Source organism: Rhinolophus ferrumequinum, chromosome 26 (assembly GCF_004115265.2).
Source record: "Rhinolophus ferrumequinum isolate MPI-CBG mRhiFer1 chromosome 26, mRhiFer1_v1.p, whole genome shotgun sequence".
Lineage (NCBI taxonomy): Eukaryota > Metazoa > Chordata > Mammalia > Chiroptera > Rhinolophidae > Rhinolophus > Rhinolophus ferrumequinum.
Window position 1 is genome coordinate 1,934,533 of NC_046309.1, and position 24,125 is coordinate 1,958,657.

The window sequence follows — 24,125 nt, forward strand, 5'->3', positions numbered from 1 at the left end:
CGGGGTAAAGCCCCAACACCGCGGGGTAGGACCAGGCCCCCGGAGCCGCGCGCTCTTCTTTACAGAGGGGGTCCCCCTTTTAGGTAGTTTAGAATCAGCAGGGCGGCAAACAGAAGCATGAACCTCACCAGCGGTGCCTTACCTGCTCATGGTGACTGAACTTCTTGTAGATAAGTGACAGCGTACATTCATTCACGAAAGATGCCTTCATCTCAGTTTAGGTAACGATTGGAGCTTGTGGATGCAGAGTGGACCTTGCAAGTTTCAGTAGACGTTTTTCAGTTTAATACAGAAAGGAGGGAGGTAGCGGCAGTGGTCGCCTCTGTTTGCATCTTTCTGGGCACTGCAGACAAATGGAAAAGAAGAAAGACAAGTCCCCCGCTGCTGTTTCAGGTGGAGAAGACGGGCGGTGAGCAGACAGCAGGACGAGAGGGCTTCTGGGGGCGTGGGTGTCGTGAGGACAGTAATAAAAGGGCATCTAACGCAGCGGGGGGAAGAAGCCTCTTTCAGACTCGGCGTCGGAGGGCCTCGTGAAGGAGGTGCCTTACGTCAGGGTTGAAGGATGAGGAGGCCATGGAAGGGCTGAGGGCAGAGTGTGCCAGGCGAAAGGAAGGGCCGCTGAAGACCCAGGAGGCGTGAACTTCGTGTGTTCTAGGAAGAGCCAGTCAGTGAGATCTGAGCTTGGAAGTGTGTGTGCGCATGCGTGCCAGGAAAGGTTTGGAAGGGCCCTGTCACCAAGGGCCTGTATGGTCGCGGAGAGGATGCGTGTGGGCCATCTTCTGAGGCGGCCACTGGGGCTCTAGTGGGGTGACCACACACGTCCTCCTTATAAACACAGTATCACACTTACGACAAGGCTGGTGGTGTGAAGAAGTGTTGGTTAGAGACACATACAAGAGTGTTCTGCCCTCCCTCCTGCCCTCCCTCGGGAAGGCGGGCACGGTGGCAGTAAGAGGACAGCGGGTGCAGTCAGAGCGTGGCGGGTTTGCATTGGCGGGTTTGGAGGTGTGGTGGCTTTGAGTGACGCACACCAGTAACTGACAGGTCACGCTCTGCCCGCCACATTCAGTTTGGTCCAAATCGTCTTTTGCAAAGCCCAGATGATGAGCTTCTCCTTGAAGCTGGGCTCTGGCCTGCCTTGAAAGGCGGAGGAGGTGATGGCGTGCTGAGCTGGCCTCTGGCTCAGCAGCAGGACTCCCTGTGAAAGAGGCACCTTCCTGTGCTCGGTCCCCACGCTCTGTCTTTATACCTCTGTCCCGGCACACTGCATCCCTGCCTCGGCCCTGGAGGGTCAGGGGAGGGAGCGGTGAGGGGACCAGCACATGGTCCCGAAGTCAGGTGGTCAGAGGAGAGCAGGACCAGGGCCTGTCCACACTGTGGCCCTGCTTGAAGTGCCCTGCCAGTGCTTGGGGTCCAGGAAGGGAGGGGCTGGTCAAGCCACAGAGCAGGTCCCAGCACAGCAGGGGGCCTTTGGGGAGAGCAGAGAGCACGGTCAGAAAGAGCCTTGGGAGCCAGGGAGTTGGTGCGGGGAAGGCATGGGGATGACAGGCGGGAGGCCAGGGGAAGAAGTGAGGAGAGCACTGGTGCCCCTGCAGTGGGGAGGCCGGAAGGTGACCTGCTGCATCCAGGTGGCCGTGTCCCGCTGGCAGACGGAGACGTGGACTGTGCACCGCAAAGCATTGTGTCTCAGGGTTGGTGTGGTACTTGACTGATGTGCGAAGCTCTGGCAGCTCAGGAAATGTCGTCTCTTCCTCTCAGTTGAGGAATTACCAATGGCAGTCGTCTGTTTAAAATGGAACGCAAATGTCCTCTGCTTTTCATGTGCAATTCAGAAAGCACTGTTCCTCAGCTAGCGGTCACTTCTACTGTGTTCTGTATTCTTCAAATACAGTGGATGTTGGTTTAAATCCCAAGTCCTCTAAATTTATATTTGGATATAGAGAGATAACATGATCACGTTTGGAATGGAAGGAAGTGACTACAGCCGGGAATGTGGGCGCGTCTCTGCGTTTGAAATCGTCCTGCAGGCGACGCAGCCTTAGAGGACGCTGTGACCTTCTCCGCGGTGTGCTCTAAAGCGTCCCTGGGAAGGCTCCATCCAGTCTGCTGAGCAGATGGAGCCCATCACCAGTGCGAGCAGTTGTGCAGGGATTTTTCTGGGAGTTTTTCAGCAATGTAAGGACATTAGGACATTTTGCTGCTAGATGTGAAGAAAATGAATTTTTGAAATGTTAGACATGTGAGAAAGATTTAGTTTAAAATTTGGTCGAGAGGCTGAGGAAACATAGCTAACCATCAAAATCCAGTTTAAATTGCAAATATTTAATGGTTAGGAGCCAATATTAAGAAACTTGAATAATGACTGTGACAGTGACAAAGGAAAAAGTCACACTTGGCATTGTTTGCGGTATGGCAAGTTCTGTGATCAGGAACTAGGACCTCCGGGAACTAGTATTGGTAACGACTTCACCTCATTTTTGTTTCCTAGATCTTACAGTCCCTTTCAGCACCTACAAAAAGTTTAGAGCAGCAGGTGAATCACAGCCAGCAGGGCCACACGAACGCCAGCGCGGTGCTGTTCAGCCAGGTGAAAGTGACTCCCGAGCCACACCTGTCGCAGCAGCCACAGCCGCCTGTCCTGCACCTGCCGCCCCAGCAGCTCCTGCAGCTCCAGCAGCCGCAGCCGCAGCTTTCCCAGCAGCCCTACCCCCAGCAGCAGTCACACCCGTTCCCACAGCAGCAGCAAGTCCACCAGCACACGTTCCCTCAGCAGCCACTGCAGTTCCCGCAGCAGTCGCTGCACCGCCCGCAGCAGCAGCAGCAGCAGCAGCAGCATGCCCTGCAGCAGCAGCTCCATCAGCTGCAGCAGCAGCAGCTGGCACAGTTACAGCAGCAGCAGCACAGCCTCCTGCAGCAGCAGCAGCTGCAGCGTCTGCACCAACAGCAGCAGCAGCAGCAACAGATGCAGACTCAGGCAGCACAGCACCAGGCCCCACCCCCGCAGCACCAGGTCCCGCCCCTGCAGCACCAGGCTCCGCCCCTGCAGCACCAGGCCCCGCCCCTGCAGCACCAAGCCCCGCCCCTGCAGCACCACCAGCAGTTGCAGCAGCAGCACCACCAGCCGCCGCACCAGCTTTTTGGACATGACCCAGCCGTGGAACGTTAGTAATGGGGATTTTTTCCTTTTTTCTCCTAAAAGTATTGTACTTACCTAAATGCTTTGAAAGTGTTTGAGGTGGGTCAGGATTTACATCAAAATAATTCTTACAAAAATGAGGAGCGTGAATCTCATATGTAACAAAAAATAAAGTTGTAATAGTGGAGCAGGTGTACTTTCTTTGGCATTTGGGACACCTGACACTGCTGTCCATAGAACGTCAGGCGCCCACAAGGATTAACTCAGCATATTCCGTGTCCGGGCATGAACTACGTTGTTTCTCTTTTTACTCGTTTAATATAGACAATCAAGTTGGTATATTTGTAGCAATATTCCAAAGGTGCTCGGACTAATGGTGGGCGAGAGTGATTGACTTCATAAATGCAAACTGAACTCAGCAAAATCAACTTTTTTACTTTTTGTGCACACAAATTCATGGGATTAAAATTTTTTCTTTTATATACAATTCTATTCTAGTTCCAGAAGAAGCCTTCTTACTGGGATGCGTGTTTGCCATTGCGGATTACCCAGAGCAGATGTCTGATAAACAGCTGCTGGCTACCTGGAAAAGGGTAAGGTTGTGAGTCCACGAAATGAACCTCTGTGTCTGAAAGTGTTCCTTCAGAACGTTACTCATTTGGCGGCCTTCCCTGCGATACGTGCTTTTGTGTTTTGCACAGGTTATGGGCATTTTTATTAACATTCTCTGTGGCCTTGGGCAAATCGCCCTTCTGGGCTTCAGTTGTCTTAGCTGTGAGGGGCAAGTGTTGGACTTTATCATTCTTAAGAGTCTTTTCAGCTCTGGAATTGTAAGGGGCGCAGATTATTTGTGTGTAAATGCGAGTGTGGGAGTAAGATCAGGCTTGTGCTGACTTAGAATAGGGACCATCAACTGGTATGTGCCTTAATTACTTCCGTCTCGTCAAAGGGAGTGTTAGAAAATTCTAGACTCTCCAGGTTGGAAGGGACCTCAAAGTCTGCTAGTCTAGTAGTGGAACTATAGTCCATTTAGTTATTTATTATTTTGCATGGTGGCCTTTAATAAAAAGAAAAAAAGTGAAAAGTAAATACTTTTTTGCAATGCCACAATTCAAAACTGAGTCAAAATTTTAAAAAAGGAAAAAAAAAATTTTTGAATTTCAACAGCTGCTTGGTGCTGCATAACCGCAGTCAGGATACAGCTCTCTCACCCCGAAAAACAGAATCTGTTTTTAGCAATACATTTTTTTCCCTTGTAGAATAATGGTTATTCACGGGTGATTCTGCTCCCCCTCCTTCCCAGTACCCCCTGGGGCCGTTGGCAATGTCCGAAAACATTTCTGGTTGTCACAACTGGGGAGACACTATTGGCATCCAGTGGCTAGAGGTCGGGGTGCTCCCAGTACAATGCACCAGGCAGCCCCCATGACACAGGGTTACTCATTTAGTCTCAGGACGGCCCAGTCGGGAGACCCTGTTTAACAAAAGAACATTCCATTTTTCTTCCCTTTCCTTCTGGAAATTTAGATTATCGGAGCTCATTTTCATTTTATAGCGCTGGGTTGAAAAGTCTGTAAATATATCTGATCTCTATCTTTCATACTTTGGGAAAGACACTATGTAAATATGTGATGAGCCTTTTACTTGCTGTCGTGTTTGACGTTATAGTTCTCCCGTTCTCCTGAGGGCTCCCAGTTGGTTATGACACTGGTCTTGTGTGCGTCTAGATAATCCAGGTACACGGCGGTGCTGTGGACCCCACATTCTCGAGCCGGTGCACACACCTGCTATGTGAGAGCCAAGTCAGTGGTATGTATGCACAGGTGAGTCACGCAGCCTTGTCTGGGCCTGGAGCAGAGCGGTCCCTGCTTAAGGACCATCACAGGACACAGCGATTGTTGTGTTTGGGAAGGACTTGCCACCTCTAAAAGTAGGAAAGTGACTGCTTACATTTCTCATCGAGCTTTGGTGGGTAGACAGGCTTTGATGTCTGTGCAAGGAGAGAGGGAGGTTGCAGGTAGTGTCGAGGATGGGGGTTCAGGGGAGTACCCCTTCCCTGAAACGCAGTGTGGCACCGAGAGTGCTGGCTGCAGGCGGACCGTCCTTCTCTTATGGGACTTTGTGCAGGCCTGGGAAGGCGGACACCGCTCGGAGCTTCTGTAAGACTCCAGGGCGCCAGCTGTCTGCTCTGTGTCACGTCCTCTCACCCCTCAAACGTTCATCCCTTTTCTTAAAAATGTTCTTATTTGTAGACAGACCCACATTAATGTGCAAGAGCTAAATGACCTCCAAGAAACCCCTCTTTAAGAGCATGGCCATTTCCTGGCCCGTTCGACTAAAAATGTAGAAATGGTTCATTTTAGGTGGGCAGTTCTGTTTTTCATAAGTTGTATGTGGGGCCCTCTGTGTTCCTACCGGGGAATTTTAACTTTGATGATCATAAATGTTATTTTATGACTGAAGTGGTTTTTAAGGTTGTTACAAATGTGTTGCTTTTGTTCCCCATTGCAGGCTCTTTCTTATTCGTGTGTAGATAGTAGCATTTTCCAGTGGTGTTGAGATGAACCTGCCACACTGGTAGTTTGACACGTTAGTAAACTGAGTGTCAAACGTCATGAAATTCTCTTCTTTATAGTGTGGCGTTGTAGGTACACAGACTTAGCGTTTTGTACGCGCCGCTGCTGTTAGAAAGCCCCACATGCGCCCGCATTTTGTTTGGCAGGCGATGCGGGAGAGGAAGAGATGTGTCACCGCGCACTGGCTCAGCATGGTCCTGAAGAAGAAGAAGGTGGTGCCACCACACCGGGCCCTGCACTTCCCAGTGGCCTTCCCTCCGGGCGGAAAGCCGTGTTCTCAGCATGTGCGTAAGGCCGCGCTCGGCCCTGGTCCTTCTGAGACCCGAGTCCCGGCGCCTTCCCCGGCTTCTGACTCTGTCCTGCACCTAGTAGATTTTTAACTGATTTTTCCAAATCTGTGACACTGTTTAAAATTGTAAAATACCTCAGTGTCTTGCCCCAGTAGTGGTTGCTGTTGGGCAGAACTTGGTCATGAGTTGGACGTTCTCCCACCCAGCTGACCTCAAAGTGGGGGTCCGCTGGGGGAATGAAGAGCTGACTGATGGGTCTGTGCTTAGTCAAGTCGCCTGCTGAGCTGTCTGGAGAATGTCATAGAGACACACTCCCCCTAACCCCAGCTGCGTGTGTAACACCTTCACCGTGAACACAGCTCTGCTTTTCACATTCTTAGGAATGTACCACCAGCCAGCCCCCGTAATGCCAGAGCGGGAGTGAAGCGTGTGTGCCTGCATTGCACAGCTGGAGTGTACAGGAGTCGGGTGCTATCTTAGTTGCTCCTTTTTCCTTAGATTATTTCCGTGACTGGATTTGTCGACAGTGACCGAGATGACCTGAAGTTGATGGCGTACCTGGCAGGTGCCAAATACACCGGCTACCTGTGCCGCAGTAACACAGTTCTCATCTGTAAAGAGTGAGTCAGCACAGCGGCCTGGCCGTCTGCGTGCTCCTAGATTCGTCACTGGGTCACAGCTTTGTGGTGGGCCTTTGAGTGGGCAAGCCACAGACGGTTAGAAGGATGGCAGCCACCGTCGTGCTAATGTCAGCAGAAATATTTATGCAACATTTTGATGAAACCAAATGAATTGATGATATTTGAATTAATTAAGTTAGGTCACAGGAATTAGAAGTGGGACTCGCAGAGCACATTGCTGACCCCGGGCGAGCCTCGAGGGGCCACTCTCAGATTCCCTAAGATGTCCCTGCTGTTTCTGAGAAATGAGAATGTGTTTTTTAAGTGTCTTCTGTTGAAAGAACAGCCCTGACATTTAATAAGTGTGTTTTCTGCACAACCAAGGCCGACCGGATTAAAGTACGAGAAAGCCCGGGAGTGGAGGATCCCGTGTGTGAACGCCCAGTGGCTGGGCGACATCCTCCTCGGGGACTTCGAGGCCCTGCGGGAAATGCAGTGCCGCCGCTACTCGGTGTTCAGTCTGCCCGACCCGTTCGCCCCCGCGCAGCACCTGGTCCTGAACCTCCTCGGTGAGTGGCTCTGCCCCGCGGGGGACCAGCCCTGTCTCCTCGCCTCCCCCCAGCCTGGCACAGCTGTCTGATCGGGGTCTCGTCGCTGCTGCTTCCTTTCCACACCCTTCTGCCCTCTGCCCAGGACTTCTCGTTGGTTTGGTACTTTGTGTGCGTTCTCTGCTAGGCTCTTAGGTGGAAGGCGCATTGGAGCCCGTGCGCCTTGTCTCTGAGCAAGCTATTGCTGCCTGAGCCCACCCACCCTCTGAAACTTCCCCTGCTTTCCCTTCCCTCTGCGTGGAGTTAGGATCTGGTCTTTCTCTCCGGTGGCGTCGCCCTTGGGTTGACGTGTGTGGCGATGGGTCAGTGCGTGTGCTGCCCAGTCTGCTGCACAGACTCCTGGGAGGATCGTCCCCATGTCCAGAAACAGCACTTTTACTACACTCACTGGATTGAACGTCACTCAAAAAATGCCCGTTCAAATCCTGCTTTAATATGTTTTCTTTTAAAGAAGCCCGTTAAGTTCTGTTTGTCAATGGCTTTGACTGTGAGAAAACCTTTTCTTCATTTTGGGCCATAATCTACTTCCCTGTGACACACCTGCTGGCCTGATGCCATCTGGGAAACCACTAAGGACCGCTGGTCCCTCTGAGGACCTGAGCATGGTCAGTGTAGGGGACGTGGTGTGGCCCTTCGCGTCGGCCACCTCTTGTCATGAGTAGTTGGTTAGAGGCCAGCCTGTGTGGTTCCCAGAAATGGCTAAGGGACAGCACAATGGGAAGGGGACAGCTCTGCCACTGTCGGTGTGACCCCGTGCAGGAAGCACGCTGTAAACTGACCGTGAGCGTGGCCCCTGGAACAGCGGGCCACCTCGCCCTCAGCCAGGCTGCAGAGTCTTCTGGAACTCAATAATTACATTTATCCTTATTAAGTTGTCAGCTAGGATTACCAGCGCCAGAAGAGGCTTTTACAGAAAGGCCTGTTTAAACAACACATTGTAAAAATGACATTTCTTCTCTCTTTAGATGCTTGGAGAGTTCCACTGAAAGTGTCGGCAGAATTGTTGATGGTATGTCATGTTAACACCTCACTTTGGCTCTTACTATGTTATCAAAGAGCAGTTGGGGTATATTTGTTTCTGTAAATACAGAATTTTTTTAGGAGTTTGTCAACATGACAGATGAAGGCTGTACCTTCTCACCTGTCCTAAAATGTTTATTATTCCCTGGGTCTGGTTTTTTTCTCTTAATGCAGGGGTGTCCAAACTTTTTTCAACGTTTTCCACCCAGGGCCATATGCGGTAAAATACACAAACAGCCGGGCCGCTCACTCGAGGTGAAGTACGTATTGCCTCACCTGGTTTATTGAAGTAAACTAAATATATTTTTGAAATTTGCTGCGGGCCAATTAACAATGGATTGCGGGCCGCAGTTGGCCCGCGGGCCGCAGTCTGGACACCCCTGTCTTAATGGATGGTATTGTCAGTCGTTCATATTTGTACATGTGAGGAGTGTTACCTGCCGCAGGGGGCTGTGGTGTTAGACAACTGGGGAGCAGAATAAAATCAGGCTGTGGCCTGTTGTCGTTGGGTTAGAGAAGCTGCCACTGTGAGAATGACGTGGGACGCCCTAGACTCAGAATTCGCTCGAGGCGGCCCACGGGAGCCGAGGGAGGCCCGGCCTCGTCGTGTCCCAGGTGGGGTCATATCAGGTTGGTTGAGGTCTCTGATAGGATGGCCATTCTGGAAGTTCGAATGCCCATGGCTGTTAGTTACAAAACAGGTGCGGGCTGCCCTTTAAGTGGAGTCCGTCTAGTTTCCAGCTGTAAAGTACCAGGGGTTCAACGGTCATTGTGTTTTCAAACAGACTGTTTTTCACATGGCTCTTGTAACAGTTTCTCACTGTAGAATTTCTCTACTGTGAGTTGTCATTGTTTAGCTCTATGTCACTGAGAATAGCAGTGTTTTTGCTGGGACTAGTATAATTTAAAGGTTCAGGGTTTACATCGCCTGTTATCGTGTGTATCGACCTGCATTTCTCGTAATGGGTTTCCAGGTTGTGTGCCATTGCTTTTCACCACATCCCTGTCCGCTGCAGAAGGTGGTTTAGGGTTTGTGCTCACAGAAGCCACTAGCTGAGGACAGAAGTGTCAGGACTACCAGGTGACGCCTAAGCCTGTGTTCTGGTGATCGGAGATCGGACATACCCGATCTTTCCGCACGCTCAGGACCACGCGGTCACACGCGTATTCTTTCCTCACTTAAACTGCTTGTTAGTTATGATCTTACTGAAACCCGACCAGCTCTGACATACCAGCAAAAAAACATTCTCCAGTTCAGTTGGATGCAAGAAATGTTAGAGTTGCTTTTAAGATGAAGCTGGGACGTGGGCGTCAGCGTGCCCCTCCCAAACCACGCGGCGGACGTGGGCGTCAGCGTGCCCCTCCCAAACCACGCGGCGGACGTGGGCGTCAGCGTGCCCCTCCCAAACCACGCGGCGGACGTGGGCGTCAGCGTGCCCCTCCCAAACCACGCGGCGGACGTGGGCGTCAGCGTGCCCCTCCCAAACCACGCGGCGGACGTGGGCGTCAGCGTGCCCCTCCCAAACCACGCGGCGGACGTGGGCGTCAGCGTGCCCCTCCCAAACCACGCGGCGGACGTGGGCGTCAGCGTGCCCCTCCCAAACCACGCGGCGGACGTGGGCGTCAGCGTGCCCCTCCCAAACCACGCGGCGGACGTGGGCGTCAGCGTGCCCCTCCCAAACCACGCGGCGGACGTGGGCGTCAGCGTGCCCCTCCCAAACCACGCGGCGGACGTGGGCGTCAGCGTGCCCCTCCCAAACCACGCGGCGGACGTGGGCGTCAGCGTGCCCCTCCCAAACCACGCGGCGGACGTGGGCGTCAGCGTGCCCCTCCCAAACCACGCGGCGGACGTGGGCGTCAGCGTGCCCCTCCCAAACCACGCGGCGGACGTGGGCGTCAGCGTGCCCCTCCCAAACCACGCGGCGGACGTGGGCGTCAGCGTGCCCCTCCCAAACCACGCGGCGGACGTGGGCGTCAGCGTGCCCCTCCCAAACCACGCGGCGGACGTGGGCGTCAGCGTGCCCCTCCCAAACCACGCGGCGGACGTGGGCGTCAGCGTGCCCCTCCCAAACCACGCGGCGGACGTGGGCGTCAGCGTGCCCCTCCCAAACCACGCGGCTTGTATCTGAAATCTGTTAGGGCTCCCGGCGTCTCTGTGGCTTCTGTCAGTAGTTAGGGGCTGAAAAAGGCGGCTGCCTGCCTCCTTTCCAACCCCATGGTTTGTTTCTGTCATTTGGAGACTGAAGTCTGAAGGCTGGAGGCAGAAGTTGAGGGTTCTTGTAAAGGTGATAATAAGAGAAAGTCTAAACCTTCCTGCAAATTATTGTACAGCTTGCGTCTCCGTTTCTGAAAGGGCTGATGGATTTCGGACAGTTTTATCAGATACGTGTGTATTTATTTTGGTTGCCTAGACACAGCAGCAGTATTTAGAAAATGTGGGTTGTAATTAAAATAAATAATATTGAAGGATAGTTGCTTCAAATAGTAAAACCTAAACAAAGAAACCGTCCTTCTGGAAGAAGCCCTACGCTTAAGACGTGAAGAAGGGGTGAGGGGCGCAGCAGCGGCTGCCTGTGTGGACACCCGTGGGGCTGGGGCCGCCTTCCCCTTCTCCTGCTTCGCGGGCGCTGCCGGTCAGGGCCGCAGCTGGTTCCCGGCCCATCGCGTCTGGGATGCCCTGCAGCCTTCAGCGGCGCTGCGGATCTGATGTCATGTGATACCTTTTGTGAACTCTGAGAGGTGAAATTTCTCAGAGTTTTGGGAATAGCCTCTTTTTGGGGGTTTGTCATTGCTGTATTTTCCAAATTCCAAATTGGGATGCAAGACGAAATCGTTGAAATGAAAACTGGAAGAAGGTTCTCAGATGTTAGGGGCTGTGGATGTTTGTAATGGGAAGTGATAGGATTGGGTGAATAAAAAGGAAGGCCGAGAAGCCACCCGAGGCTCCCTGAGGGTCACCTGCTCCAGGCTCGCTGAGTCCTCGTTCTCTCCAGGCTGGTTTTGCTGGGGCTGAAGCGTGATTCTGCAGAGGAGGAGATAGTTTGGTTATTTGACCTGTAAATCTCTGGGAAACCACTGCACTGCTTGGGAGACTGATTCAAATATTTTCATTCCAGGCTGTGAGACCAACCCCCAAACTGAAGCAGAATGAAGTAACCAACATCCAGCCTTCTTCCAAAAGAGCCAGGTATGACTCATCACCTCACCTTATGTTATCTTTCCAGGTCTATTTAGGTAATGGTGACAGTTGGGAAAGTTTCTAAAATTTTTTCCAGTAAACGGGATTTAAAAGGATCTGCTATTACTTCACAACTTGACCGTGATGTTGCTCATTTTATGGCTGGTGGTAAATGGGCCCGTGTTTTTTTTTCTTTCTTTCTTCCTGAAAAAAACCGAACAGTTGACTCTTTTTCTTTAAGTAAAGCCTCGCCAGCCGCCCAGTGTGTAAAGCATCAGCTGCTGTGGTGGGTCGGACTGCCCTGCCGTGGGCCGGCCGTGGGCGCCGTGAGCTGTGCGTGGGTGGCAGGTGGCAGTGACACACGCGTGGCCAGGGCGAGGCAGGAGGGAAGAGTGAAGTTACAGCAAGTGCAGGGGACACCAGGGAGCTCGTGCTCCGTTCGCGAGTCTGCAAAGGCTGCAGAGGCTGCAAACGCTGGGCCGTGGGCCGCTTCCCTGCTGGCCGGTCTGCAGGCACCGTTCTTTGGCGCTTCTCTCCCTGCTCCTCAGCTTCCCTTCCTTCTGTTCCCACATCCAGTCATTTGTGAATCATTGTTTTTCAGTAAAATCCGAATTATGTGATTATATTTTAAGACTGTCATCAAAATGTTACAAGTAAACTTAATTTTTTGTTTACCTAGACTTTCTCAATTAAATAGACACTTAAAATAGGATTTGAATAATTTAAGGAAGTTAGAGACTGTGTGTCCTTCGTGGGCACTGGAGTGGGGGGCGGGTGGGCAGAAGGCAGAGGCTGGAGGGCACAGCCAGGGCTGCGGGGACGTGGCCTGTCACCCCACTAGCAAAGGTGCAGTGGGGAGACCAGCGACAAGGGGAAGCCCAGCGTGGATGTTCGCCTTTTTAGAGCTGATTTAAAAAGTGAGGGCTTTGACGCAGAAGAGGAGGCGGTGCCTCAAGCCCAGGCCCGCCACCCCTTCCCGAGGCGCCAGGACAGTCCGCAGGGGGGACTTGGTGCCAGGGGCGCGAGGGGAAGACGGGGCCTCACCGCACTGCTCCTCAGGACAAAACCGCACCTGTGGGCGCTGCTCAGCCCCTCGTCTCCTAGAGAACATTTTAATTTTAAGTAAATCATAAAGTCGTCATCCTGTTTTGTCAATTTATTTTACAGAATTGAAGATGTACCACCGCCCACTAAAAAGTTCACAGCAGAACTGACCCCTTCTGTGCTTTTCACTGGGTTTGAGCCTGTCCAAGTGCAGCAGTATGTCAAGGTGACCTTCCGTTCTGCTTCGTATAAGGCTTTGAGCAGTGCTCCTGTCTGCATGTATTGGCCTCACGTCAGCAGTTCATTGAAGTAGCATGTAATAGGGAGCATCTTATTGTGATAGTCTGTAGTGTGTGTGTGTAAAGTGCTTGTAGTATAACCCGTCTCGCTGCATGGCTGCTGGCCTCCGGCCGTGTTCCGTGCCATTTCCTACTCAGGTCCTTGCTTTCTCTTGGTAGAAAGTAGGAGTCAGGTGAGCAGACCTAGAGCCATGTGTGTAATCACGTGGACATGTGCAAGGCTGCTCGAGTGTCACTCTCACAGCCACGTGCAGGGTGAAAGGCTCACTCTGCCTCCCCCGGCCTCTGACGAAACCCGTCTATCCAGGTGACTTTTCCTGGCCGGGTGGGCCTGGGTGAGGTGTGGCTTTGTGGATTTACATAACAAATGGGAACGAGGTTTTTCAATACAGTTTTTGAAATAGCAGCACGAGGAGTTGTGAGGTTTTATTTTGTTTCTATTTTTTTTGTGGGGGGCTGGTTAAGAGTGACCTGTTAAGTGATACAGGTTAAGCTGACCTGTGTCATGTCAACTTGTAATTTTTTTAAGGAACAGAAACAGTCATAAAGGGTATTATAAATTTAGAATAATTTTATTTTTTTACCTGTAAAATTGAGTCTAGCTGTTAAGATCATTTTTTTATATGTTCGTGTCTTCTTGGTCAGCTTTCATACCATCAGTTTTTAAAATGGAGACAATCTGTTAAGTAGCACATATTTCAGTGTAGAAAGTCTGGGTGTGTGTATCTCTCCCCACGAAATGAACTGCACGGCTCTCCAGGCGTCTCACTTATTGGGCGGTTACTGGTGCCCGATGGAGAATCTGTGTTTCATCTTGGTTTGTGTGGCACTGACTACGGAAGTGCACGTTGTAAATCCTGCTTCTCCCCGTCCTCCTGCCGTGCTGTAGTTGGGTTTGGTTGGTCTCACCCCTTGTGCCATTTTCCGTGGCCGAGAACTCTGTCCCTTGTCTCAGCCACGTACCCTCTGCAGCGGCTGTCGTGTGGCTCTGGCGGCATCGCGCTCACCTTTCACCTTTCACCTGTGCTCCTCACCTTCAGAAGCTCTACGTCCTTGGTGGGGAGATCGCTGAGTCGGCGCAGAAGTGCACACACCTCATCGCCAGCAAGGTGACGCGGACAGTCAAGTTCCTCACGGCCATCTCGGTGGTGAAGCACATCGTGACTCCAGAGTGGCTGGAAGAGTGTTTCAAATGTCAGAAGTTCATTGGTGAGGAGCTTCGGGGCCTCAGCTTCTAATGCCACGTGAACTTGAAAACTTTGTCTTGACTTGATCTCCGTTTTATCCCAACTAACCTCTTACATTTTTTTCAGTGTGAATTTCTCTGTCATAAACACTAACTCATTCTGGGTCATCCCTCACCAGTTTTTCAGAAGGCATGTCAGCCTTAATTTTTGCCCCAGAAATGTACATTTCCAGTATATTACTTCCTGTGTGACAGTACTTTTTGTCATTTTTTAATTCATCATTTCCTATTTCTCCAATTTTTAGACATTCTTCTTCCCCCTAAGTCAACATAACTGCCTTGTATCTCTGCTGACTGGCTGATCGACTGACTTTGTCTTTCTAGCAGTTGTTGAACTTCAGCATTTCTTTGTGATATGATTCTCTTGCTCTGGGGAAAGCAAAGTGGCCCACGAGCTAAGGATGGTTTTTACGTTTTTAAAGCATCATTTCAAAAGAATAAGAAGGAGGCTATGCACCAGAAACAAAATGTGGCCCTTAAGTCCTAAAGTTTGTGTCATCTGGTCGACCCCAGTTTACCAACGTCTACACTAGACTCTTCCTTGTTCTGTGCTTTTGATGAATGTATAATCAGGTTTCAGCTCTCTGTATGATGTTGTTCGGTGATTGTTATGCAATGAAGGAGAAAAGCTTTTCTGAATATGAGACATATTCATAAGAAGGTTAAGACATTCCATTATCTGTAACTTTTGAGAAATTTGATACTAAAGTGTTGTTTTTACTTTGAAAACTCTGAAAAATCAGTCTATTAAAACTTCTCAGAAGTCTTCAAAGTTTGGTAAAACGATACTTTATAAATTGCTATATACTTTCATATACTTAAAAGGAGTATGTTTTTGGTAACTCTATAAAATTTAACTAATTGATTATCAGCTAATTGAATGTAATGCCCCTCTGGTCGTGTGGTCACTTCGTGTACACGCTGTCACTCCAGGACTGGAGTGCTTAACCTGGGGTCTGGGCTGGGAGACTCTGAACTCCCTAAGGAGTGTAGGCTCGTGCTTGAGGGAACGGATGGGAGGCGCGTTGACGGGAGAGGGCCCACAGCTTCCAGTACGTGTTTTTCAAGAGTGTAGGGCCTCAAAGGGTTAAGAAACAGTGATGTGGGAGAAAGAAAGTCTGCCTATCTGTTTTCAGGGGAAAGTAAGTGAAATATAGTAGGGCAGACTTAAATATTCACAGGTTTGACAGGTAAAAGTGAGTCATGAGTAGAATGTGCCTGAGTAGCTGGGGGAGTCCTGGGGTGCAGGTCGTGTGCCTGCCCTTTCAGACCGTGTGCTGTTCTGTTTTCCAGATGAGCAGAATTACCTGCTCCGAGACGCAGAGGCTGAGGTGCTTTTCTCTTTCAGTTTGGAAGAGTCCTTGAAAAGGGCACACGTTTCTCCGCTCTTTAAGGTATACCTCAAAGGAAAAAGTGATACGTCCGCATAGATGTCCCAGTTCATACAGCTGAAGGTGACAGGAACGTGAGGGAAGCACGTGTCTCTTGCGTGGCTGGTCCTCCTGGGATGTGTTCCCGGAGGTCTCCACCAGGGCAGGGGCTGTGCCCGCAGAGTGCTGGTCTTACTGTAACTGGGAAGAATTGATGCAAAGCTAAATACGTCAGCCCGTTAGAGATGGGCGTTATAACCCACCTGGGTGTTTATGAATAGTTTAAGCAGTAAGAGGCTTGAAGTTGATTATTTTGCTTTTAACAAATATTACATAATACTATTGTCATTAATGTCTCATCAGCTGGAGAATGGAGATGGTTCTTGGAAAAAATCTTAATTGGATGTGGGCGTAAATAATTCAGGACTGAAGATTTTAAAATATTTGTTAAATACTTAGAACAAGTTAGAAACTTTTCTAACTTTTTATATCAGTTAGAGTATACTGATATACTGATGAGTATATCAGTAAAGAAAATGTCTAGTTACTTATATTATTCATAGGTCATACCTGTCAAATGCAAGTGCTGAAAGTTCCACCTTTGTACCCGGGCTTCCCCCAGGCCCAGTCAGGTTGGGGACTAGTGGGGGATGGTACCTAGTAGCTTTATGAACTTAAACATTTTGTCAAAACTCTCAGGACAGAATTTATGAAAAACGATGTACTCTAAAAAGTCAAAGCATGTTAAAACACAGTCCGCATGATTTATTTTTAGGCAAAATATTTTTACATCACCCCTGGAATTTGCCCAAGTCTCTCGACTATGAAAGCGATTGTGGAGTGTGCAGGGGGGAAGGTGTTATCGAAGCAGCCGTCCTTCCGGAAACTCATGGAGCATAAGCAGAATAAGGTGCGTGGCAGGGAGAGAGGCTGGGGGCTCGGCGGCGGCGTTACGAGTCTTTGCTCGGTCACCGGTGACTCATCTTCTTCTCCTTAGAGTCTGTCAGAAATCATTTTGATATCCTGTGAGAATGACCTCCACTTATGCCGCGAGTACTTTGCCCGAGGAATAGGTACGGGGGCTGCCGTCGCGTCTCCGCGCGTGGGCACAGCAGCGCACGCCATCATTCTAAGTTCTGTTGTCGCCCTTTCAGATGTCCACAACGCCGAGTTTGTTCTGACCGGAGTGCTTACACAGACGCTGGACTACGAGTCATATCCTTTCGGACAGTGCTCGCTGCAGAGCTGTGGTTAACCGGGGGGAGCCCGGGCGGGAGGGACAGGGATGGAAGACCCGTCGCACCTTTGCAGATACCCTGCCGTAGCGTCTTGTTCTCGTACGTCTTTTCCAGACTTGTACCGCCTACCTCCACTCATGTTTATATTAGTGAAGGTCCGCTCAGTGCAGCCTTCACGTTCGGAAGGTAGAATTGCTCTGAAAGTTATGTGGGTGCTTTGTGGGCATCTCGGGCCTAGCTCATGCCTCTAGCCTGGGAGTAGCTGGCTGGCCTGTGCCCCGGTGGGTGGTGTCGTTTCCGGGCTGGCAGTGTCCTGGAAGAGGCAGGCAGGTCCGTTTTCTGTGGTGGGGCTTTGGGGTGTCAGCCTGTGGGGGGTGCTTCAGCTGTGACCAGGTCTCAGCCCTGGCCACAGTGGGTCACCTGGTGGGTGGCTTTACTGAGCATGAGTGCTGGGCCCCGCCGGCAGAGTCCAGTGGAGCCCTGCGCAGGCTGCGTCCGCGCTCCCTGTGGTGGGGACATGCTGCAGGACAGGGCGAGGTGGGTGAGAAAAACCCTGTGGCTTCTTACTGAGGGAGTTAGGGCTCTGCCTTGGAGGTTTCTGTTTCACATTGTCCTTGAAGGTTGTTTTCCTCAGCAAGCTACATATAAATTTAACTGATGCGTCTCCTGCGTTTCGCGTGGAGTGCGGTCGGCTGTGGCCGTGGCTGTGGAGGCCGGCACTCCTTCCCACACCTTTGTTTTCCAGCTGCTTTCTTAGGGGACAAGCGTTTTAAAGCAGGAGAACATATATAATTAAATATACTGCATCTTTTTCAGATGTGTGATTTTTATTCTGAGGAACATAAATTATGTTTTGTACTATATGACTTTGAGAGCCCACCTTAGGTTTTTTGATTCCTTTGCCAGATTTTTAAATGTTTTCACACACTGTTAATGGAACTTTAGCTACAAATGCTGTAAATAAAGACTTGCTATCTCTAAATTATGGATTTAAAGATTTGAAATGTTTTGTACTTTATTTCTTATACTCTTTTCTTTTATATTGATATCCTGCCCACATTTTAAATAAATGTACTTTTGAACTTTATTTAGAATTGGGTGATCCTTTGTTATTCCATATTTTTTGCATAATTTATGATTTACATCAAACTGGATCACATTTTAAGTAATTTTAAGGTAAAGTATTTTCTAGTAAATTTTCACCTAAAGAAAAAATTTCTGGAAGGCAGCCATTCTCTATCAATGTAATAAATAGACTTCCAAGCAGAGGTATATTTAAAATATTTAGCAATCACGACAACCCAGGCCCCAACCAGGTAGAACCATTCATGCCGCAACCACCCAGACCCATCTTGCTTCTGTTCCTAGTCTGGTTCTAATACACTTCCTGTTGGGTCGCAGGTACCACCGTCTTTTCAGCTCAGTGACTGCTACAGTGTTAATGCCTAATGTGCTGCAGCGTTGGCTCTGCTGGCGCCTGTCGTGTTTCATGTAAACGCTCAGTGTCTGTAAGACTGATCCTGTCAGCTGCTTAGAGTTGCTCTCACGTCACCGTGCTCATCAGATGCATCCCCGAAACTCTGAATTTGCTTCCATAACATAATTTCTGAAATGTCGTCTTTGAAATATTTGTGATGTACTTGAGAGGTTGTTTAATTGCACGATCTCTACGAATGAATTCTCAAACACAGGCTGGGGGAGGAGCTCATGTATTAGAAAATGTTAACCAAGAGCGAGTCTCACGTTTGCGCATTCTCGGTGTTCAGCAAATAGTCAAGACCACGTCACTTCAGGTGCTGGCACAGCTCCACTCCAGTGGCGCCACGTGGATGATGTCTGCCAAGGGAACGGAGCCCACCACGCGGTGTCGTGTTTCGGAAGTCAGGCCGGCATCCCCATTATCCGTCCCCACCTCACCTATGGCCTCCTGTGGTGACTTCACTGGAAACAGTTACCCATTGAGCCCTTAAAAACAGGCTCTCACAGCCACGGTTCTGAGATATGCTACATGCTGGCAATTGTATTTTTAACAAACCGTACCTCAAAATGTGTCTCCTTTTGAGCTCATACTTCAGTGTCTGAGAAAACTGACAGAGACCTGTCCATAGAGCTGAGCTTGTCCTCCCATGTTCCACAGAAGAATTAATGTGGCTCTGAAATACCTTAGTCTGCAAAACCCTGGACATGCGCAAGAGTTGCATGAGTTGGAACAAAAGTTTGATTGCCAAGGACTTAGAATAGTGCCCTCGGCTTACAGCGTGAGGAACGGTGAGGACGGGTGTGGGGGCCATGTCCTCAGCCTCCAGCCGCCCTGCGTTTAGCCGGCAGGCCAGGGCGACTGGTTTGACAAACCTTTCAGTGAGTGTTCTTTTCAAAAGCTGCCAAGAAGTAGTCCTTAAAAACTCCAGGAGCTGTCTGCAGCCCACCAGCCTGCACAGCTGCTAAGCGTCGCTCTGGGGCTGAGAGCAGGTTACATGTGAAGGTGAGAAGGGTTTCTAGTAAGTGCTCAGAGAACTTGATTATGTTAGAAAATGCTCCTCATAAGAAAAGGAAGCCTTTCACCTACTCTTGTCTGCTCAAGGTTGTTTAATAGAGATAGAATCTGAACCATACATGTAATTTAAAAAATGTAGTTACAGTGAAACTTTTTAAAAATAATTTTAATTGTAATTATTTTGCTTAAATCAATATATCTAAAATACTGTTTCAGCTACAAGTATTTTTTAAAAATTATGGAGATGGTTTTACTTGTTTTTGGTGCTCGGTCTTTTTAAAATCCATTGTGTACTTTATACTTCGAGCACACCTCAGTTCTTCCAGTGTTTTCATTGGACATAGTTTATCTATTTAGATTGCATGCACTCACAGTTTAAAACGTAGATTTGGATGCCCACGTGGTTCTAAGCACAGGTATTTTCCAGTAGTCGAATGAGTGTGTTTAAGTTCAAATGAATTAATGTTCAATAAGATTACGAAGCCCGCCTCTCGCCTGGGAGCGGCTGGTACCCGAGGATGGTGAGCGCCCTCTGCCGGCCGACCTGGGGGATGCAAGTGCCCGTGATGGACGTGCAGAGCCCGCCCACGTGACTCCAGGACGGGTCCCTGTGGGGCCACACTCCCTGTTCCCGACCAGTCACAGGAGGTGTGGTTCTGCCTGTGGGTGCTGGGCTTTGAGAGGGAGTGTGGAAGGATAGTGAGTACCCCAAAAGTCAAACGTGCCTGAATCCCCCAAATATTTGTAATTTAAGAAAAAAATATCTGAGTGGTAATAGCCACACAACACACTATTTTCTTTAAATATTGTAGCGTAGAAAAGAACAAGGCTGGCGAGATGGCTGTACCCACAGCTGAAACCCGAGGGCTACCCACTCTCCCAAGTGACTTAATTTTGTTGAATTAAAAAGTGTGCAGTTAAGGTCTACATTTGTGGGACGTCTAGCTGTCCCCTGCACACCTCCCAACAAGTCTCATCGTGCCCACTGCCCACTCCCTCGTGGTCCAAGCCTTTTGTGTCCTTGTCACACTTAACAGCCGCGACGCCTCCGCGGTGCTGTGGCTCAGAACGTGTCCCCTGCCCTGTGCCCTGCCTCCCCTCCTTCCGCCTCCCCGACTGCCTTTCCGAGCTCTGCTCACGTCTGCATCCACAGTAGCACGGCAATCACGTTCTTCCCTCGGAAATCTGAGCAAGCCTTCCACCTTCTCTGCTGGCCTCCAGGCTCTTCCCTTTCTGCTCACCCTCCTTGCTGTCACAAGAACAGTTTTTTCTGAAATAAGGTTCTGATCGTCGCATTTCTGCTGAAAAGAAGTACTCAGGTTGTGATGTTTCAAGTCTGTCTTAACCCCGTGTGTCATGCACGGCCTGCCCCTCATTTCATTGTTACAGAATTAATTCCTGCCCCTCCTACTAGAGTAACTCCCATTGCTACCTGGCGAGCCTCCCTGCCCTCTAAGACCTGTAACCCTTGCCTGGTTCTTCTAGGCTTTCTTTGTAGCTTTTTCCTCTGGCTTAGCCTTTGACACAGTGTAATAAATGCCTTCCAGGCATGTAGACACATCTGTAATCTGTCCATCCACTGCTGTGATAAAGCTCAAGCAACACAAACCATGAATGGGACCACATCAAAATTAAAAACTTGTGTCAAAGGACATAATAGAATGAAAAGGCAACCCATAGAATAAGAGAAAATATTTGTAAACCATAGATCTGGTAAGGGGCTAATACTCAGAATACATATAAAGAACTACAACTCAACAACAAAAAACCTGATTGAAAAATGGGCAAAGGTCTTGAATAGACATTTCTTCAAAGACGTATAAATCAATAATAAGCACATAAAAAACGTTCAGTATCACTAATCATTAGAGGACTACCAACCCCACCGTGACATGGTCACGTCACACCCAGGAGGGCAGCTACTATCCGAAACCAGCCAACAACAACAACAGCAGGAGTTAGTGAGAGAATGGACAAGTGAAAACACTTGTGTGCTGTTGGTGAGAATGTGAAGTGGTACAACCGCTGTGGAAAACAGCATGGAGGCATCACCTAATGACCCAGCACCTTCACTTCTGGGTACAGACCCAAAAGAATTGAAAGCAGGGTCTCCATGACACATTGATACACCCATGTGCATAGCAGCACTACTCATAAAGCAGCTCATGGCAGCTCTTGCCGGCTGCCGGCACTCATGCTGCCTGCTGGCCACTTATGGCAGCGCTCGGCAGCACTCGGCAGCACTAAGCAGCCCTCGGCAGCTCATGCAACCTCCGGCTGCTCACGGCAGCCCAGCTCCAGGGAGAGTGGTTGTTCACAATCTTAGCTGTAGAGGGCGCAGCTCACTGGCCCCTGTGGGAATTGAACCGGCGACTTCGGCGTTAGGAGCACAGCACTCCAACCACCTGAGCCACCGGCCGGCCCATAATAACTTTATTGACGCAAGATGCTTCCCAACTCATGACAGCCGAGTTCCCAGCATCCCCCAGTTTCACTCAGAGGCTGATACGTAGCACAAAAGGCCCCTTTGCCCAACATTTCAACTCTCTAGTTCCAGGTCAGCATCACCCTAACCAAAGAGCCCACGAGACTCAGCACACAGCCTTTAATAGTGAAGTAACTGCACAATGATCAGTGTCTGTCTCTGGAAAACTGGGAGTACTTACAAACGCAAACATGTGCCCCAAGACCCAGAGATGCCATGCTGAAGTATATATCCATAAAAACAAATACATCTATGCACCAAAGACGTAATAGAATGATCAAAGCAGCATTACTCACAGTCGCCTAATACTGGGGAGCAGTCCAACCACAGCTAAATAAGCTGTGATAGTCTAACAATAGTAAATGGAGCAGCAATGAAAACCAACCATCGCGATGTACAAAGCCACGCATGACCTCACAGGATGTGGAGTCAAGGAACCTAAACAAACAACAGAAACACTACATGATTTCACTTAATATAAAGTCAGAAACGGGAAGGTCTGATGGGGGACGGAGATGGTGGTTAATTTCTTGGCCATAGTGATTGATGTGCTGTTTTGGTTACACAGATGTGTTCCCTTTGTGAAAATGCACCGAGCTACCATTCATGCACTTTTACACATGTATATTATGCTTCAATAAAAAGCTTAAAACTGACAGTTGCCACGGGGGTGGGGAGTGGAGCTGGGCGAAAAGGTGAAGGGATTAAGAAACACAAATGTCACAAGCAAAACAGTCACAGGAATGTAAGCACAGCACAGGGAATTCGGTAAATAACATTGCAACAACTATGTGGAGTGCCAGGTGGGGACTATTTGGAGGATCACTGCATAAATTATATGAATCTCTAACCACTGTGCTGTACACCTGAAACCAATATGAAATAATATTGACTGTCAGCTGTAACTGAAAAAAATAATTAAAAAGCAGCTTTTTAAAATATTGTAACAATAGGTAGATCCAAGAGGGTGGAGTAAACACTGCCTGCTTTCTTCCATGGACTCATCAAAATTACAACTAAATTATAGAAGAACCTGGAGAACCATCTGACGTCTGGCTCAACAGTTTTATAACTCAGGATGTAAAGAAGACACATGGAGACTGAGGGGGGCGGAGACGCAGGACGGGCCCCACACCTGTGTGGCGCTTTAGAACCAGGAGGGATCTCTGGGTCACAGAGGTTCCCCCAGAGGAGCCAGGGGTCCAGCCCCACACCGGCCTCCCCAGCCTGGAGCACTGGTGCCGTGAAGAGGAGCCCCCACAACATCTGCTTGTGAAAAACAATGAATGGGGACACCAACAGTTCAGGTGGGACGGAAGGTGACCGTAAACCAGGCGTCCTCTTAAAGGGCCCGCGCACAGACTCACTTGCTCGCAGGCACTCACCTTGGGCTCCAGCGGAGGGACGGTGACTCGGGGGTACGTCAGAGGCATACGGGTTGCAGACTGAGGTGTGTGGCCTCGGGGGGAGGCCTGGATGACAGTCGCCATTTTCCCTGTGAGGAGACCTGCCCGGTTCAGCCAGCAGGCAGGTGCCATCGTTTCTGTGTTGAGCCCGCCCCCTATGCTTACGGCCAAATCTGAACCTGATTGGCCTGGTGAGCTCCGGGGCTCCACTCTGGTGACTCAGCTGGGACCCCGACCCACCCCACTTTCACACAGCCGGAGGCGCTTTCTCCACGAGCAGCCAGCCCCTTGCACTCTTTCTGGGAAAACTATCAGCGTCCACAGGCCCCAGGTGGGCAGCAGCTGGCCTCAGTGTGCTCTGACACTTTTGCTGAGTAGCTCCAGGCTCAGCACGGGCACCAAACCAGAATCTACATTAACCTGGTGACCACAGCTCTTCCTGTTCTAGTGACTCCCTGACACCCTGCCTCACCCAACCTGGGTACCACACGAGGCTTTATCAGCTGCTGAACCTTAAGGGAGCTGGAAGGGCAGCAAGCCTCAGGGTGTCCTGGTTTTTTGTGAAGCCTCCCCAGGCCTGGTACTGGTGGCAGAAGTCCTTGGTTCAAAGTGTGGCCTCTCCCACATGTCTCCAGGCTTAGCACAGGCAGCCCTCAGCAGGTCACAGGCAGTGGGTGACCTCGGCCTGCACCCGAGCCCCTCCCAAGTGGCCCCAGAACCAACACACTTGGAGGTTGGCTTCAGACCACAGCAGAGCTTTGCCCAATTAGCCCCACAAGTGGCACACCCAAAGGGTGGTCTCAACAGGCACCACAGCCCCCTGGGGCAAATCCCACTCAGTGGGGTAAGTTCCCCCCACAGCAGCCTTTAAGCTGTGGACATGGCCAAACCCCACAGCCAGTCAGCCTGAGGGTCAGTCCTACTTACTGACGTGCCGATAACAATCAAGGCTCAACCAAAACTGGAGGTCACAACCCACACAAGGGACACTCCTAGAGCACCAAGGCAGGTGACCCGGGAGACCATGCCACTGAGCCCCACAGAGCACCTACTACATAAGGATACCCGGCCAAGACTGGGAGACGTAAAATATCTACCCGATACATAGAAACAAA

General features: G+C 50.1%; 1 protein-coding gene across 2 annotated transcripts in view; it reads left to right on the forward strand.

The window, feature by feature from the left end:
* The window catches only part of PAXIP1 (PAX interacting protein 1), a 36,996-nt gene extending 19,306 nt beyond the window's left edge, over positions 1-17,690 (forward strand). For both annotated transcript variants that reach the window (XM_033099073.1, XM_033099074.1), the window contains 15 exons: positions 2,489-3,161; positions 3,635-3,729; positions 4,864-4,959; positions 5,859-5,996; positions 6,501-6,622; positions 7,007-7,191; positions 8,196-8,239; positions 11,367-11,437; positions 12,596-12,698; positions 13,812-13,980; positions 15,311-15,411; positions 16,163-16,297; positions 16,385-16,460; positions 16,542-16,602; positions 17,268-17,690. In XM_033099073.1, the coding sequence (XP_032954964.1) occupies positions 2,489-3,161; positions 3,635-3,729; positions 4,864-4,959; positions 5,859-5,996; positions 6,501-6,622; positions 7,007-7,191; positions 8,196-8,239; positions 11,367-11,437; positions 12,596-12,698; positions 13,812-13,980; positions 15,311-15,411; positions 16,163-16,297; positions 16,385-16,460; positions 16,542-16,602; positions 17,268-17,283 (2,085 nt within the window). In that variant the 3' untranslated portion in view covers positions 17,284-17,690. The remainder of the gene's footprint in view (positions 1-2,488; positions 3,162-3,634; positions 3,730-4,863; positions 4,960-5,858; positions 5,997-6,500; positions 6,623-7,006; positions 7,192-8,195; positions 8,240-11,366; positions 11,438-12,595; positions 12,699-13,811; positions 13,981-15,310; positions 15,412-16,162; positions 16,298-16,384; positions 16,461-16,541; positions 16,603-17,267) is intronic.
* Positions 17,691-24,125: the final 6,435 nt, after the last annotated feature.